Below are 15,523 nucleotides of genomic sequence, written 5' to 3' on the forward strand. Positions count from 1 at the left end.
AATTGGTTTCATCCTACACTGTTGGAGAAATATTTCACTGACGCTACATCACAGAAGCAATAGTTCACCGGCGCTACACTGTCGAAGCAAAAGTTGACAGACGCTACACTGCTGAAGAAATAATTAACAGACGCTAATCTATTGAAACAATGATTCTGGTAGTTGCCTACATAGGGCAAACAGTAGGCTACATGCACACTATTCCTGCTTTTTCAAGTACTAAAAGAGTTTGTAAAGGGAGCGATAGATAAACAATATTAATTCATATATACCAGAAAGTGGTTGCCGATGTTTTCACCGGTGCTGGGATTAAAGGATCTTTTATGACTGCTTGTGTAAAACAGGGTTTTCCCAAACCCGAAGGACAGTGTGGCATGGAACACCGAGCGCTAGAGAGGGTTTTTGCCTACGCTTTCCCAATGGTTGGGAAAACATGTTAGATATTTTTTCTAGTCTATCAATAATATATTAAATTAAATATATATTAATATGTATTAATAATTGATATAATTGCAAAATTTTCAAAAATAGTTGAATTAAAAATCTCTTATACACTATGACGTCGTAATATTACGGCTAATTATGACATTAATATACGCACATACTACATTACACACTGTTGTTACTCCTAATTATGACATTAATATACGCACATACTACATTACACACTGTTGTTACTCCTAATTTACATTACACACTGTTGTTACATACTACATTACACACTGTTGTTACATACTACATTACACACTGTTGTTACTCCTAAGCCATAATCGGTATACATGTACCAAGGACTTTTAATGTACAGTAAGATTTATTTCAAATCGGCACTATATCTGGAGTAAATCAAACGACGAATGTGAAAAAGGTCTAAGTGCAATACAACCCTGAACAAAGTATACACGTATAAAGAAATGGTTATAAAAAGTAAATATCACTTTAATAAGGAAGAATCATCAGAACCGCCTGAATATTTAAACGATGCACAATACATTTTTTTAATTGACAGTATTCTATCAAACTGCAAGTATTTAGAGCATACGACATATATCACGTTTTAATAGAAATAACATAAAAGCAAATTGTCGCTCTTAAGCAATTTTGCAAAGTATCTCTTTTAAATAATTTCTGGCATGAATCTAGTAAGTACACACTTCCGATACGCTCTACCAAAACGGTTTTATAACGTATAATAACAGAGGTTCGTTTTACTTCAGGGCATTGAACTTATTTACTGCTCAAAATCGTTTTGACATTTGTTCAGTTGGCAATAAACAAGACAGAATAAATGTTTGTCAAAGCTCATTGCCAGCTGTTATCAAAGTGGATAGGTTCATGTGAATCATCGCATTTGATTATGGTCTCAAGAGGACAGCTAAGAAGATCAAATGCCAGACACAACCAGACTATCGTGAGTTTAAAGTTAACGACAGAGTTCAATCTTGCGTTACATGATCCTTTTTTATATTGCCAGATAACTGCGGTTATGATAGATGTCTGGTGAACAGTTATTGAGTAATGATATGGCGTCAAACAAGGCATCATGTCCTTTGATTTCTCAGTCAATTATAGTGCTGGCTTGCGCATGTTTTGTGCATGAATGTTACATTTTCTGGTCGTCATTAGTTGGTCTACAGTGCGTTTCGTCTGTCGCTTCGATGGGGGAATCAATTGCCAGCTCACCGACATTTAGACCAAAATGTTGATAATCTTCAGTTTCGGTATTGAAACAATAAAGTACAGTACAGAAGCGAATGTCTAATTTCAGTTCAAGGGATCGTTTATAGTTATTTACTAGTAAGTAAGTTTTGTCAACCACTCTTGAGCCACGCAAAAATGATATTGTACAGCTATATGGTACATTATGAAAGTATTTGTTCTCTACAGATACAAAAATATTACGAATGTTCTAGAAATAATTAATTTTAAACAATAAAGTTTTGTCAGTCTAATAATATTCATGGTCATCAAATTACTTTGCTTTATTATGCGGGAATATATAAATAAGTCACAAGTAATCCTGTTTACAATAAAATATTGAATGTCATACATTGAGGGAATTTATTAGTGTAATACAAAAACCCCTTATTTTGTTCACAATTTTAATTATACGTCATGAAATGATGTTGACATAATTACTGATGATACTGTTGCTATCAATCTTAAACACTGATATTTATTTCAGATGTTTTCTTTTCTTAACATCAAAACATACACATTTAAGATGTGACTGGAAGTGGCTTATGAATATCATACATTTTCGAGGCATAAATTATACTTTCCTTAAACTAATTTATTCAATTTCCTTTTTGCTAGTTGTTTCTGCCATTGCCTTTTTTTGAGAATATGTGTCACATTGCAGATTCAAGTCAAGAGAAATATTGAAAACAACGATTAAATAGATATGGAAATATGTGCTATTTTGTGAGTTCCATTTGAGGTTTAGAGACAAATTTGGAAATACAGATTCTATATTGCTTGGTATTACAAGTAATAATAAGATTTGGAAGTTTACTTTTCAGTTATCTGTCCGCTATGTCCAAGAGAACAAAATGTCTGCAAATCAAAAATGAGAGTAAATGATTGTTTATAGGATGTCATAAAGCCCGCGTATTTCTGTCGCTGTCTGGTAACATTTTGATTAGTTAATTCGTGTGTTTTCCAATTAGATAAAGTGATAATTTGATGACATTTACCGTTAGACTGACCTTAGCAGTATCTGAGTTAATGACAATATCACAGTTTGTAATGTTTTGGGAAGAAAACTAGGTTAATGGTCTTCAATATAAAAATAGTTTATTTTACGTAATAACGTAATAACGTTTTCGTATGTAAATGTAATAAAACAATAAAACAATTTGTAATTCTAACACGATCCGATTCATTTTCCTATTAAACAAAGAAGGCAGAAAACAGTGAATTATTATACAACAAATCACTGCTCTGACGTCACAATTATTACGTCATGGCGTCAAACGGCATAGCGGCGCGTTGGAAAAGAAACCGATTGAAAACGGGCAAATATTTAATGAATGCCGTCAAGTATGTACTTTAAAATCCTTGGTAACGTGTTAGAATCATCGAAATAATATATCTCATTTAGTGATTTGCTCTTGAATAAATCATTGTTTGTCGTTCAGATGCGTATTATTAGATCTATATTACTCGGGCTACGCCCTCGTGATATAATTCCTTCGCATCTGAACTCCAAACAATGATTTATTCAACGACAAATCACTGGATGAGACATATTATTTCTAAAATAGAAAACGTTTTCTTTAAAAGATATACTCACTACTACTACTACTACTAATAATAATAATAATAATAAGAAGAAGAAGAAGAAGAAGAAGAAGAAGAAAAAGAAGAAGAAGAAGAAGAAACAAAGAAATACAAACAATTACCAAGTCAACACAATCAATGCCGTTTTACATTAACAAAAACATGAATGTAAAACATAGATATGAAACCAAACAATACGAATAACAAACTACCTAGTCCTGTAAAAATAATTCCATTTTCATTGATTGAAGCGCTTTGTTTGGTTTAGCCATCTATGCACCACTTTGCCACGATTTTGTATTATTTGAGCCGTGCCATGGGAAAACCAACATAGTGGGTTTGCGACCAGCATGGATCCAGACCAGCCTGCGCATCCGCGCAGTCTGGTCAGGATCCATGCTGTTCGCTAACGGTTTCTCTTATTGCAGTAGGCTTTAAAAGCAAACAGCATTGAGCCTGACCAGACTGCGCGGATGCGCAGGCTGGTCTGGATCCATGCTGGTCGCAAACCCACTATGTTGGTTTTCTCATGGCACGGCTCATTTGTATTGATGCGAGTACTTCAGCGACGGCAATAGTATTCGACATTTTCTTAGTTAGTTAGATCATTTCCTATTCAATGTTGAGAGCAAAATCGTTAAAAATGAAAAAGTCAGTGCGGAAAATATATTTGCTGGGGAGTGTAGGGATATTTTTTCTGGTGTTCATGTATTGTTCACCATGCCGAATAAAGCCTTTCAGTGCCTACTACAGTCATGGGTATTTGAAGCTTAACCAATGAAATATATGTGCAGGTTAGATCTCTTGAAGAGTATATTAGGTGGATGGGATATTTATAGACATAGCTTCAAGCGCCTGTGCTACAACTCAAAAGAATGAGTTATTGGTGAACACGGAAACATAGAACAGTCGTTTGATTTAAAAAAAAAAATACACATTTCAGATGTTGAAAATGGATTGGTTGTTTCAAGACATCCATTGATTATACTAAATACATTTGATACTATTCCTACGGCTGTATGACTGGAAATTTCTTTAACATAATCTGCTATTTTTTTCTTCCGATAACAAGACATTTTTCTATGTAGACATTTTTGGTTGGTTTCTAATTAACCATTTTGCTCAAATGGGCGCATAGTTTTACATTCCGGTGTTTAGGTGAAGTTTGCCTCGTATAATGTAAGCAAGTGGTATTATTCTGGAACGTTTAATTACAGCATTTCTAGCACACAAATTTAACAATTGCGACATTGAAATGATAAGGCTCGTCATTAGAATTTTCCGTTTCGATAATTCTAATATATACTGAACCAACTCTATCTGTAAGTTTAATGGTAGATAATTCTTCCCAAAATGGAATGCGCATTAGATCTAAATCGAGACCATTAAAGCCATTATTGCAATTTGTTTCAGTAATGGCCTCTGTTATAAGACAAATGTAATTTTACATAAATGCCCATTTAGAATTCTTGGTAATTATTTAGATTATGGCGAGAGTAAAGTATGTCTTATATTCTATCTGATAATCTGATGCCATAAAAGATAAAACCACACAATAATCATGAAAGAAGGGATTGATTGTTTTTCTTCTTACTAACATGGCAAATAAACATTCATGTAGACCTACACTAGAATAAATACATCAAGACTTCAATGTTTTACCTAAATTCGCTTATTAAGAAAGAATGTCCATGTCGAATTTACAAATTTATGAGTTTTAAATAGACTATTTCAGCAGGGTTATTTCATCCTCGGTATACAGCTCCACCCGCTAAGAATCTAGGAGCACTGACTGATAGGTTATTTGTCCCCGTTACCTAACCGAAATACTAATAAAGAATCTAGGAGCACTGACTGATTGGTGTTAACTGTCCGCTGTTACATAACTGAAGTACTGATAAAGAATCTAGGAGCACTGACTGATTGGGTTGACTGTCCGCCGTTACATAACTGAAATACTGATAAAGAATCTAGGAGCACTGACTGATTAGGTTAACTGTCCGCCGTTACATAACTGAAATACTGATAAAGAATCTATGAACACTGACTGATTGGGTTGACTGTCTGCCGTTACATAACTGAAATACTGATAAAGAATCTAGGAGCACTGACTGATTAGGTTAACTGTCCGCCGTTACATAACTGAAATACTGATAAAGAATCTAGGAGCACTGACTAATTAGGTAAACAGCCCGCCGTTACATAACTGAAATACTGATAAAGAATCTAGGAGCACTGACTGATTAGGTAAACAGCCCGCCGTTACATAACTGAAATACTGATAAAGAATCTAGGAGCACTGACTGATTGGGTTAACTGCCCGCCGTTACATAACTGAAATACTGATAAAGAATCTAGGAGCACTGACTGATTGGGTTAACTGCCCGCCTTACATAACTGAAATACTGATAAAGAATCTAGGAGCACTGACTGATTGGGTTAACTGCCCGCCGTTACATAACTGAAATACTGATAAAGAATCTAGGAGCACTGACTGATTGGGTTAACTGTCCGCCGTTACATAACTGAAATACTGATAAAGAATCTATGAACACTGACTGATTGGGTTGACTGTCCGCCGTTACATAACTGAAATACTGATAAAGAATCTAGGAGCACTGACTGATTAGGTTAACTGTCCGCCGTAACATAACTGAAATACTGATAAAGAATCTAGGAGCACTGACTGATTAGGTAAACAGCCCGCCGTTACATAACTGAAATACTGATAAAGAATCTAGGAGCACTGACTGATTGGGTTAACTGCCCGCCGTTACATAACTGAAATACTGATAAAGAATCTAGGAGCACTGACTGATTGGGTTAACTGCCCGCCTTACATAACTGAAATACTGATAAAGAATCTAGGAGCACTGACTGATTGGGTTAACTGCCCGCCGTTACATAACTGAAATACTGATAAAGAATCTAGGAGCACTGACTGATTGGGTTAAGTGTCCGCCGTTACATATCTGTACTAAATACTGTTGAAAAACGGTGTTAAGCCAAAATGAAATATCAAATCGAAATACGGATCTGGGTTTCTCCGAAAGTACTTTTATTTATGAAATCCCTTATGAAACGGTGTTCATGGCATAAAAACGACAAGTTTAATATAAAGGAATCTTGTCTTTTGTAACTCTGTTTTGCATTAAGCTTTTTAGTTCCATTAGAACTATTTTATACTTAGTAATACATTTACTCCGTAGCTGCCATTGCCGCTGCTGCTACTGTTGAGTCATGCATAATACAAGCAAGTATCAATGTATCAAAAATAAACATTTTTAGCATGCTGGACCTGTGTTTTCGCTAGTGCTGGAAATCCCGGGGTGTTACATTATAGCTGATTCTTGTGCTGTAAGTTATGAATACGCTATTATAATAATAAAGTGATTATCATTTATATAAAAGCATTAATTTCATTTAATTTCTTCTATTAGTTGAAGAATACGGTAAACAAGTAAAGGAATTTGTTACTGGCTATAGTTGTGGGTGGAAATAGCCGACCCTCGCCGAAAGATATTTGTGGTGACTCGATAGAGCCTCGTTACCACCGAAACAGTTACCTTCGAAGCCAGATATTGCAAACCGCACCTTTCACCAGTTAAAGATTCTTAAGTAGGGACAATTCTGAGTCAATTGTCATTTTTGAGATTTGATGCTACATCACATTAAGATATTTACTGTCTTGTTTTCTTGATCGAATTCTTTCACCTATATAATATCTAAAATTAGTATAATCTGTAGTCATCAGATGACAGACTGATTAAGGTCAAACCTTACTAGTACGATGAAAAAAAAAAACAGATGAGCCGTGTCATGAGAAAACCAACATAGTGGGTATGCGACCAGCAAGGATTCAGACCAGCCTGCGCATCCGCGCAGTCTGGTCAGGATCCATGCTGTTCGCTTTCAAAGCCTATTACAATTAGAGAAACCGTTAGCGAACAGCATGGATCCTGACCAGACTGCGCGGATGCGCAGGCTGGTCTGGATCCATGCTGGTCGCACACCCACTATGTTGGTTTTCTCATGGCACGGCTCAGATGTTTTGTAATTCCGGGGAAGGACGCTTTATAGATCCAGTCGTTTGTGTATGAAGTGGAAAAGGACATGTTTTTCTCATCATTATTTGTCTGCAAATATCAATCTCTGGGAATTTGTAAGGGTTTAATGTCTAGTTACATAATAACTAATCTGACTGGTCCAAACGAAGTGTAGTTTTTAACAAGAGCGCATCATAAGTGTGGTTTGAAAACTCAGTTTTAAAACCTTCTAAATGGATTAGAGAAAGATAATCCGGTTTTATTTGCCATTATCTGGCTTCAGGATTATACACAAGACTTCTTTTTCTTTCATGTAGCATACTTTTATATGAAAACAAGCTGCGACAGGCTCAGAACTTGGTGTTGTAACAATAATAGGGGTAATGAGTTATCCTGATTCTTCTCTAAAAAAGTTTTCGAATGCAAAATTTTATGCTGACGTATAATCAATTCAGTCCGTTTTGAAAAAAAAAAATAGTTGGAACATTTCAATCGGCGTACTGTTCGTGGTATGAAGTGCTTCGATTAAGTTTGAGGCTATATGGACAATAATTTTCATATACATGCACAACAAAACTTGTATTATGTGACCAACTATGGGAAATACGAAAAGTGGTCTGTTGCCGCAAGTAGTCTCTTAATACAACATGTTTGTTCTTTATAACCACAATAGAAAGAACAGAAAAACAGGTATCTTTATACACTGTGTCAAGTGGTTTACTCATAGACGTAGTCTCTCAATGAAGTTTGGCTGTATATCATTGCTCGCAGCGGTTATACCAATTGCGAATTTTCAAAATAAGGAAACACGATATAAACTGAATCTATTTATTAAACAATACAATGTATCGGTTTTGTGTCTTATCCGTTTGCCAGTCGTTGAAAGCACGCATCGCCTGCATCTGTCAACTCGTCACTTAGTATTTCTTCCAGCCGTGGCCACCACCGCCACCGCCACCGCCGCCATAACCTCCACCGTATCCGCCTCCGTACCCTCCGCCGTATCCGCCACCATACCCTGCGCCGTATCCGCCTCCGTATCCAGCACCATAACCGCCACCATACCCTCCGCCGTACCCTCCACCATAACCTCCACCGCCACCGGCGCCGCCGCCGCCGCCTCCTCCGTATCCCCACTTACAATTCTTGCATCTTTTCTTCCAGAAAGCTGCAGTTATAGAGTAAAAACATCAAATTTTCAGCTAGAAAGATGTGTTTGGTAATACACTATTATTTAATATCTCTACTGTTTTTACTAACCCGAATCCATGACAGTGTTTAATGAATTTATTTAGTTTGCAAAAGCGACATATGAGCCGTGCCATGAAAAAACCAACATAGTGGGTTTGCGACCAGCATGGATCCAGACCAGCCTGCGCATCCGCGCAGTCTGGTCAGGCTCCATGTTGTTCGCTTTTAAAGCCTATTGGAATTGGAGAAACTGTTAGCGAACAGCATGGCTCCTGACCAGACTGCGCGGATGCGCAGGCTGGTCTGGATCCATGCTGGTCGCAAACCCACTATGTTGGTTTTCCCATGGCACGGCTTATATAATCAGTACCTCACTCTACATTTTAACAGACGTTTTTTCGTGTAATTGTAGATCATTTATATAATATTGAATTACATTTTATCCCTGTAAAATCCCTGTGTAAATGTTCGGCAGACTAAGATTTCGAAACTTTTTAACGACATTTCCTGGTGTGTTTGCATAAACGAGGTGGACTTAGGGGTTTTAGATCAAATCTAACCACAAATTGAATGGAAAAAGCAATTTTATAATATTTTCTGGTCATTGCAAAAAATTGTTGAAATTTACCACACGAAAAAAAAATGTCCTTTCAAAACATGTTTGACGAACAATTTGAAATTAATGTAGGGATAATACACGTTTTTTTGTGTATTAACGTCTGCAGAAGCCCGCGGGATTGTTTGTGACCGAGACCGAAGGTCGAGGTCACAAACATATCCCAAGGGCTTCTGCAGATGTTAATACACAAAACAAACGTGTATTGTCGCTATTCTTGCATAAAAATATATTTCACGGCGATTTATGTATTGTTTTCATACGTGATGACTTGACGATTCCGGTACATTTTTTATTTACCATTCCAGTTGTTCTTGGAAACGGTAAACATGTTTTAAATATCCGTATCCAGGGCCCGGAAATAAACAACGCTATCAAAAGCACCTCCTGAAGGTTTTTAAGCGATTTTTTATCTCTCATTATTACAAACATAAAATTACCAATAATTGTCCATATCATTTCACAATTTGGTGGACTCGATCACAATTTCAAAAATAATAACTTTGCATTCGAGTTATATTGAGTACGGACACGCAGTTGGAGTACGGATAAGTACGCACGTAGTGTCAAGTTTCCAAGCTGTTTATATAAATTCTTAGAGAAATTAGATAAAAACATACCGACTGATATTTACCAAAATCATAAATATAATACCTAAAAACGAACAATAGCACAAGTTACACGCGATACTTATTTATTCACAGTTATTTACAATAACTGAACAGACGCTTTGTAAAGGGAGTGAACTCTAAGAGAAGCTAGGGCGTACATTGATGGGGGCAGTACGTTTGGGGTTGGAAACATATACAGCTAAACATACTATGGATTACATTGTATTTATAATGCTACAAGATGAGGTTGTTAAGGAAGAAACAAGACGCAGATGCCAAATATCAGTGTGCGTAAAAATACATACATATATCCCTGGCAAAGCATTTCAAAAATAATAATCGGGTATTAACAGCACGTGAATTGCCTTGTTTGCACACGATTTTTCTCCCGTTAATACATGGGCGGATCCAGTGAAAAAAAGTAGTTTTTATGTAAGAATAGACATAGTTGAAATTGAAAAAAATGAAAAATTCCTGTTACAACAATAATTGCAAAAAACGTATGACCAAAAATTTGGATCAAATAGTAGTATAGTTTATTTCTTGTGGGATTTAGATCTGGCGAAGTGTTTGGAATGACTAGAAAAATACAATATCAGACAACAAAAACTGCGTTTAACAATGGTTGACGCGAGGACCGGTCAGAGAAAAGTATGACGTCAGTTATGACGTCTTTTAGATGCAATACATTCGGTTTATTACTACTCGAGTAAATGAAGCCCAGCACAATTGTTATCAAAATTGTGTGGTTTATCACCTAATTTACCACGGTTTATTATTCAGATGCTTGGATATTAAACCACTCGGGCTAACGCCGTCGTGATTCAATTCCTGCGCATCTGGACACTAAACCGTGATAAAGTAGACCACAGACCAACAGGGCTATTTTTCCTGTCCGGTCTGTAACTCAACAATCCTTATAGTATTACTTAACACAAATGTACCCCCATCATAAAACAATGTGCCATGCGCAAAACCCAGACCCCTAGCTCAAAGATCAAGGTCACACTTGGAGTTCAAATGCCAATGAAGGGATTTTAATATCACTTGGCACAAATATTTCTTCATAATGTGACAACGCGTCTTACGCAACCCCTTACTCAAAGGTCAAGGTCCCTGTCAGTCATCAAAAGTCAAGAGGATTTCTTTTACTTTCTGGTCCATAACTCTGTCATCAATTAAGGGATTTAATATAACTTGACACAAATGTTCTCCCATAATGTGCAGCATACAGATCTCCAGCGCACAAGTCAAGGTCACACCGGAAGGCCAAAAGTCAACAATGAACTTTTCAAGTCCAGTCTGTTTTTCCTGTCCAGTCTGTAAAATATTTTTGTGTAAGCTCATATGTTATATGAACCCAACTGAAAAAATAATTGGTGTATTTTCGTCAAAGTTACTTCCCTTTAATATGATGATTTCTTACATTTCTCATGCTTTCCCGCGAATTTCAAAATTAAGCATTATCAAAATTGAAATTAAATACTTTTTAATATTTATAGATGTTAAGATACAGTCAACAACTGCAGATTTACATAAATGCAAATTTTAATCAAAGTGTTGTGCTATAACATTATTGTATATATAGTAAAATATTGTTTATACATCAGTTCATTATGTTAAACCGCAGTAGAGAAAATTAGGTGCCTTCCAGTTGGGGCATTTGTATTGTATGGCAATACTTTATTCACTTGTTACACGAAAAAAAAAATGTGCGTTATCCCCACAAAAAAAACCCTGCTTAATCCTGTTGTATATTAGGTATAGTGAAAGGGACCTGTCTCTGTGTGAATATGATTATAGAAATTCCGATAACAATGACTGTAAAACAGTTGCAATAATCATTTCTTAAAGTTGTTAAACAATTAGTTAAGGAATGTTCAAATAAACGTATAAAAACAAAATTGATTATTCGCCGCGCGAGAATTAAATCATCTTTTGTAGTGTTTAATTTGTCAAAGACAGGCATTCAACGCTCCGAATCGGTCCCGTGAGAAAAAAAAAACATCATGAAATCATTCCGTACGACTTTAAACCTATTAGGAGTGTCATGTAATGATTAGATTACAATATGTCATGTTTACAAAATAATAAAATAGAAAAAGTGTAAAACCACAGGTCGCCCAACAAGACATAAGCGAAAACGCTGCAGGCTCAGTTTGATTGAGCCTGTTCATAGACTATATAGGTATTGGTAATGCAAGCTACCGTTCACTCCCTCTAGCCCCTGTTTGAGCAGAACTTAAGACTTACACATGAATATAATCTAGAGACACACGCAGATGTATTCATACGCCGCTGCACATAGCACCTTCAATAATACAGAGGGCAATGCCACCAGTTAAAATAATGGTGTTGCCGTAAACCCGAAAAAAATGGGCTGAACTGGTTGTGGAGAATATAACAGCACTTTTAGTTGTCGTAACCTAAAACGTGTGTATGTCATATCAGAATTAAGCATGTTTAGTGAAGTGGTCGATTTAAATTAAGTATAATGAAAAATGAAAATCAATTCAAGTAGTTCAATATCGCAGAAGTTACCGTTTGATTCGCCTAATCCATAACAGGGATTTTCCTAGTATCCGTTTGAATTTTTATAAAAATGTATTAATTTTTCTGTACGGAAATCAGACAAATTCATAGTTTCGAAATATATTTAGGAAATTTACAAAATAGTTGGACGATCATTTAGCATTCTAGATATTAACTAAGATATCGTGGAAGTTTATTGAACTAAAGAATGGTGTCAAAAATGGCTAAAAATATCAATGGATGATATCACTTCAAGATCGTTTTTAACTGTCAATCCAAAATCTAATTAAGATACTTTAAGTTAAAAAAACCATCTTGATACCACTATCGGCTTTCTTAAAATGATTTATATCTAAAAGATTTCAGAGAAAACCCTTGTTACGGAAAAGATAGATCTAACGGAAGGAGCTTCCAGTAGGGCAAGTAGTACATAAAAATACAACAATAAAATGCGCGCTATAAGACAAACATTTTTTTCAAGATTTCTGCATTCAGTTTGATTTCGATGTAATAACTCATAAAAGCAAAAACATGAATTGTATAACCCCGTTCGATGCCAGTTAAAGTCTGTAATATTAGAAGGCTATTGAGGCAACTAACTAGACATCGACGGCTCAATGCCACTCGACAATAAATTATGTTTATTTCATAACATTTGCATACTGAGGTGACTATCTTTAAAGTAAATTTTTACAAAGTAAATTAGGAACACATGTGATTTATGTTAAAGCTGTCTGAAGTAAAACTGCTTTCTTTTTTGAGGAACCACTTTCTTTATCCAATATATGAAACACAAATGGATATAAACAGTAGAAAATATTTAAGGAAAAAATGTCAGAAATTTGAGGACGCACATCTTCGAAAATTCGATAAAAAAAACACGTCAGTATCTTGTTTTCTTTAGGTAGTCCCCTCCCTTTTTAAAATATTTTGAAATTTATAATGTGAATAAGATTTAAAATACCACAATACAATTTCCCTCGTAATTATTACAAAATATAACAAGAATATGTACATACCATCACTGTTTGCGACAAACACAACCACAAGTAGGAGAATAACGGCGTAGAATTTCATTGTTGCTGTCTGAGTAAGGCGGAAGACCTCGAAAGACAATGGCGATGATCTGACACAACTGCAGCATTCGACGCACCTTTTATACTCTACCTCAGATGATACGGCACGTGATGTACATGGAGGTCACGTACAGAATGTGATGTAACAAGGCTCGTAAGTTATTGATGTACGATTTATTTGTTTTCTTTCACTAGTTAATATTTGAAAATTAAAATAAAATAAATAACATTATTTTTTTATTTTATTTATTTATTTATTTATTTATTTTTTTTATTTTTTTTTTTTTTTTTTTTGATGCATGTTAAAAGATTTTCAAATATCTAGTTTGATTTATTTACAACAAATTCAGAGCGTTGACTTAATGAATAATAACGCCAATTCAGCTTAAATTATTTGTTTCATAAACAAAAATATTTGAAAAGCAATAGCTGTTTAAGCTTGCGACGATGTCTTTCAAATATATTGTTATTAATTTACTTAAAGACACGGTTAAGGTATAAAACTAAAGACCGGTTTTCAGCGATATTCGACAAACAGAATATGTCTTACAGTTTTCTTTTATCCGTGTTAACAGACTCTTAAGTGTGTAAGTATAAGTATATTTAAATCTTAAGGTAATGGATCCGTAATGACACTCGGCAATTTCCGTATAGTTACGTAATCTCGTTTAGGCTATTCGGCATTACTTTCCGTATAAAACGAGGAATGTCGAAATGACATACGGAGAAATCGCACTTTGCCTGTTGCTACCTTAATGGTTCTGGCTACTTTGATAGTTCGGGGTTGACTTTTTTCCAAATAGCTCTCTAGCTAACTTGCTTTAACTGCATAGGAAAAAACACTTCCTTCCGCAAGTATAATTATATATTATAATAGTTTATTTCGATGGCAATTAAATTCCTATCTTTTCCGTTAAATTTTTATGCATTAGTAACGCTTTAATCAGTTTAACCATATGCTGTAAATTAATTTAGTATCGTGCAAATAAAATTGTGTTGCTTCGTCCAAAAAAGGCTGTTTCGCGGGTGCATGGATTCGTGGTTTTCAAATTGTAAAGATAACATCAATGGGGCGTTTGTGTATTCGTTTGGTAAAGGTATTTGAAAGCATACCTCTTTGTTGTTCTCAGTGATGATTAGAGAACTCCATACGAACAAATCTATGGTGAAGGTTTGTTCCTTGTTATGGTCGTGATATTAATGCAAATGCTCTGTGGCCAGTGTTGTTTTATGATAAAGCAATAACATAAATAAATCATAAGTATTCAAACAGCATGTTCTCAAGGGATGGGGTGCAGCGCTTTTTCCAGTAATTTCGTTCAATTTTTTTTTAAATACCTGTTAAATTTAATTAGGAAAGGAAAATGGTCAACAAACACTATACTCTTGAATTTTATTTTTTAACAAATGTGTTCTTTGTGTTTATACAGTACTGTTTATTCTTCGTTAGCTGTCAGTTTAAATAACAACGTTTTTGCTACAAGTTAACATAAATGTTTCTTTTATGAAAACGTTTTGATCGATCATCATGCATTGATCGATCGCCATAGTAAACATTGCTAATGTCTGATTAACTTGTTTCGGAATCGTTAGAAGATTTTTTCTCTAGTTGCTACATGATTGATTGATGTTTAAATATTTCTAAGGGTGTTGATTATATTTATTTGTGATTAAGATCCAATTTTATTTTGGGCCAAAGAACAAACAAATTACTATTCATATAGCAAATTCAGATAGTACTGTTGGTTTTTTCTTCTATGAAATTAGAAAATTACAAGGTATATTTGAAATTCATAGTTTCTTATACCAATCTAATGGATCAGTAGTTTTGTTTCTCTTGTTTGCATTTTATTCCACTTTTGTTTTATTGGATTCAGGGTCTCACCAACATGATTATGAGCCATATGTTGATTTTCCAGCACTTGATGTTGGAGACAGACCATAGACGTCCCCTTTGGGCATTCTATTGTAGGCACAGGAGGTGCTCTGGGTGGAATTACAGACCATAGATGGTTCTTTCACATGAAAGAATTCTACACCCCAAGTAGTAAAGAGTGAGTTTGGGTACGTACCATGAACCGGTTTAAGCTCCCAAGTGGTATTATTGGCACTGACCGTTCCAAGGCGGTAACCCACTGTCACACAGTGTTCCTTTATTTGTTCGTCTTGTCC

General features: G+C 35.3%; 1 protein-coding gene across 1 annotated transcript; it reads right to left on the bottom strand.

Moving 5' to 3' along the window:
- Positions 1–8,139: 8,139 nt before the first annotated feature.
- On the bottom strand, positions 8,140–13,430 carry LOC123555677 (glycine-rich protein 3-like). Its single transcript, XM_045346269.2, has 2 exons — positions 13,295–13,430; positions 8,140–8,493 (listed from the first exon to the last, which is right to left on the bottom strand). Exons 1-2 carry the CDS (start codon positions 13,350–13,352, stop codon positions 8,243–8,245), a joined length of 309 nt encoding a protein of 102 aa, XP_045202204.1. The 5' UTR covers positions 13,353–13,430; the 3' UTR covers positions 8,140–8,242.
- Positions 13,431–15,523: the final 2,093 nt, after the last annotated feature.

This window comes from Mercenaria mercenaria, chromosome 7 (genome assembly GCF_021730395.1).
Source record: "Mercenaria mercenaria strain notata chromosome 7, MADL_Memer_1, whole genome shotgun sequence".
NCBI classification, from domain to species: Eukaryota; Metazoa; Mollusca; class Bivalvia; order Venerida; family Veneridae; genus Mercenaria; species Mercenaria mercenaria.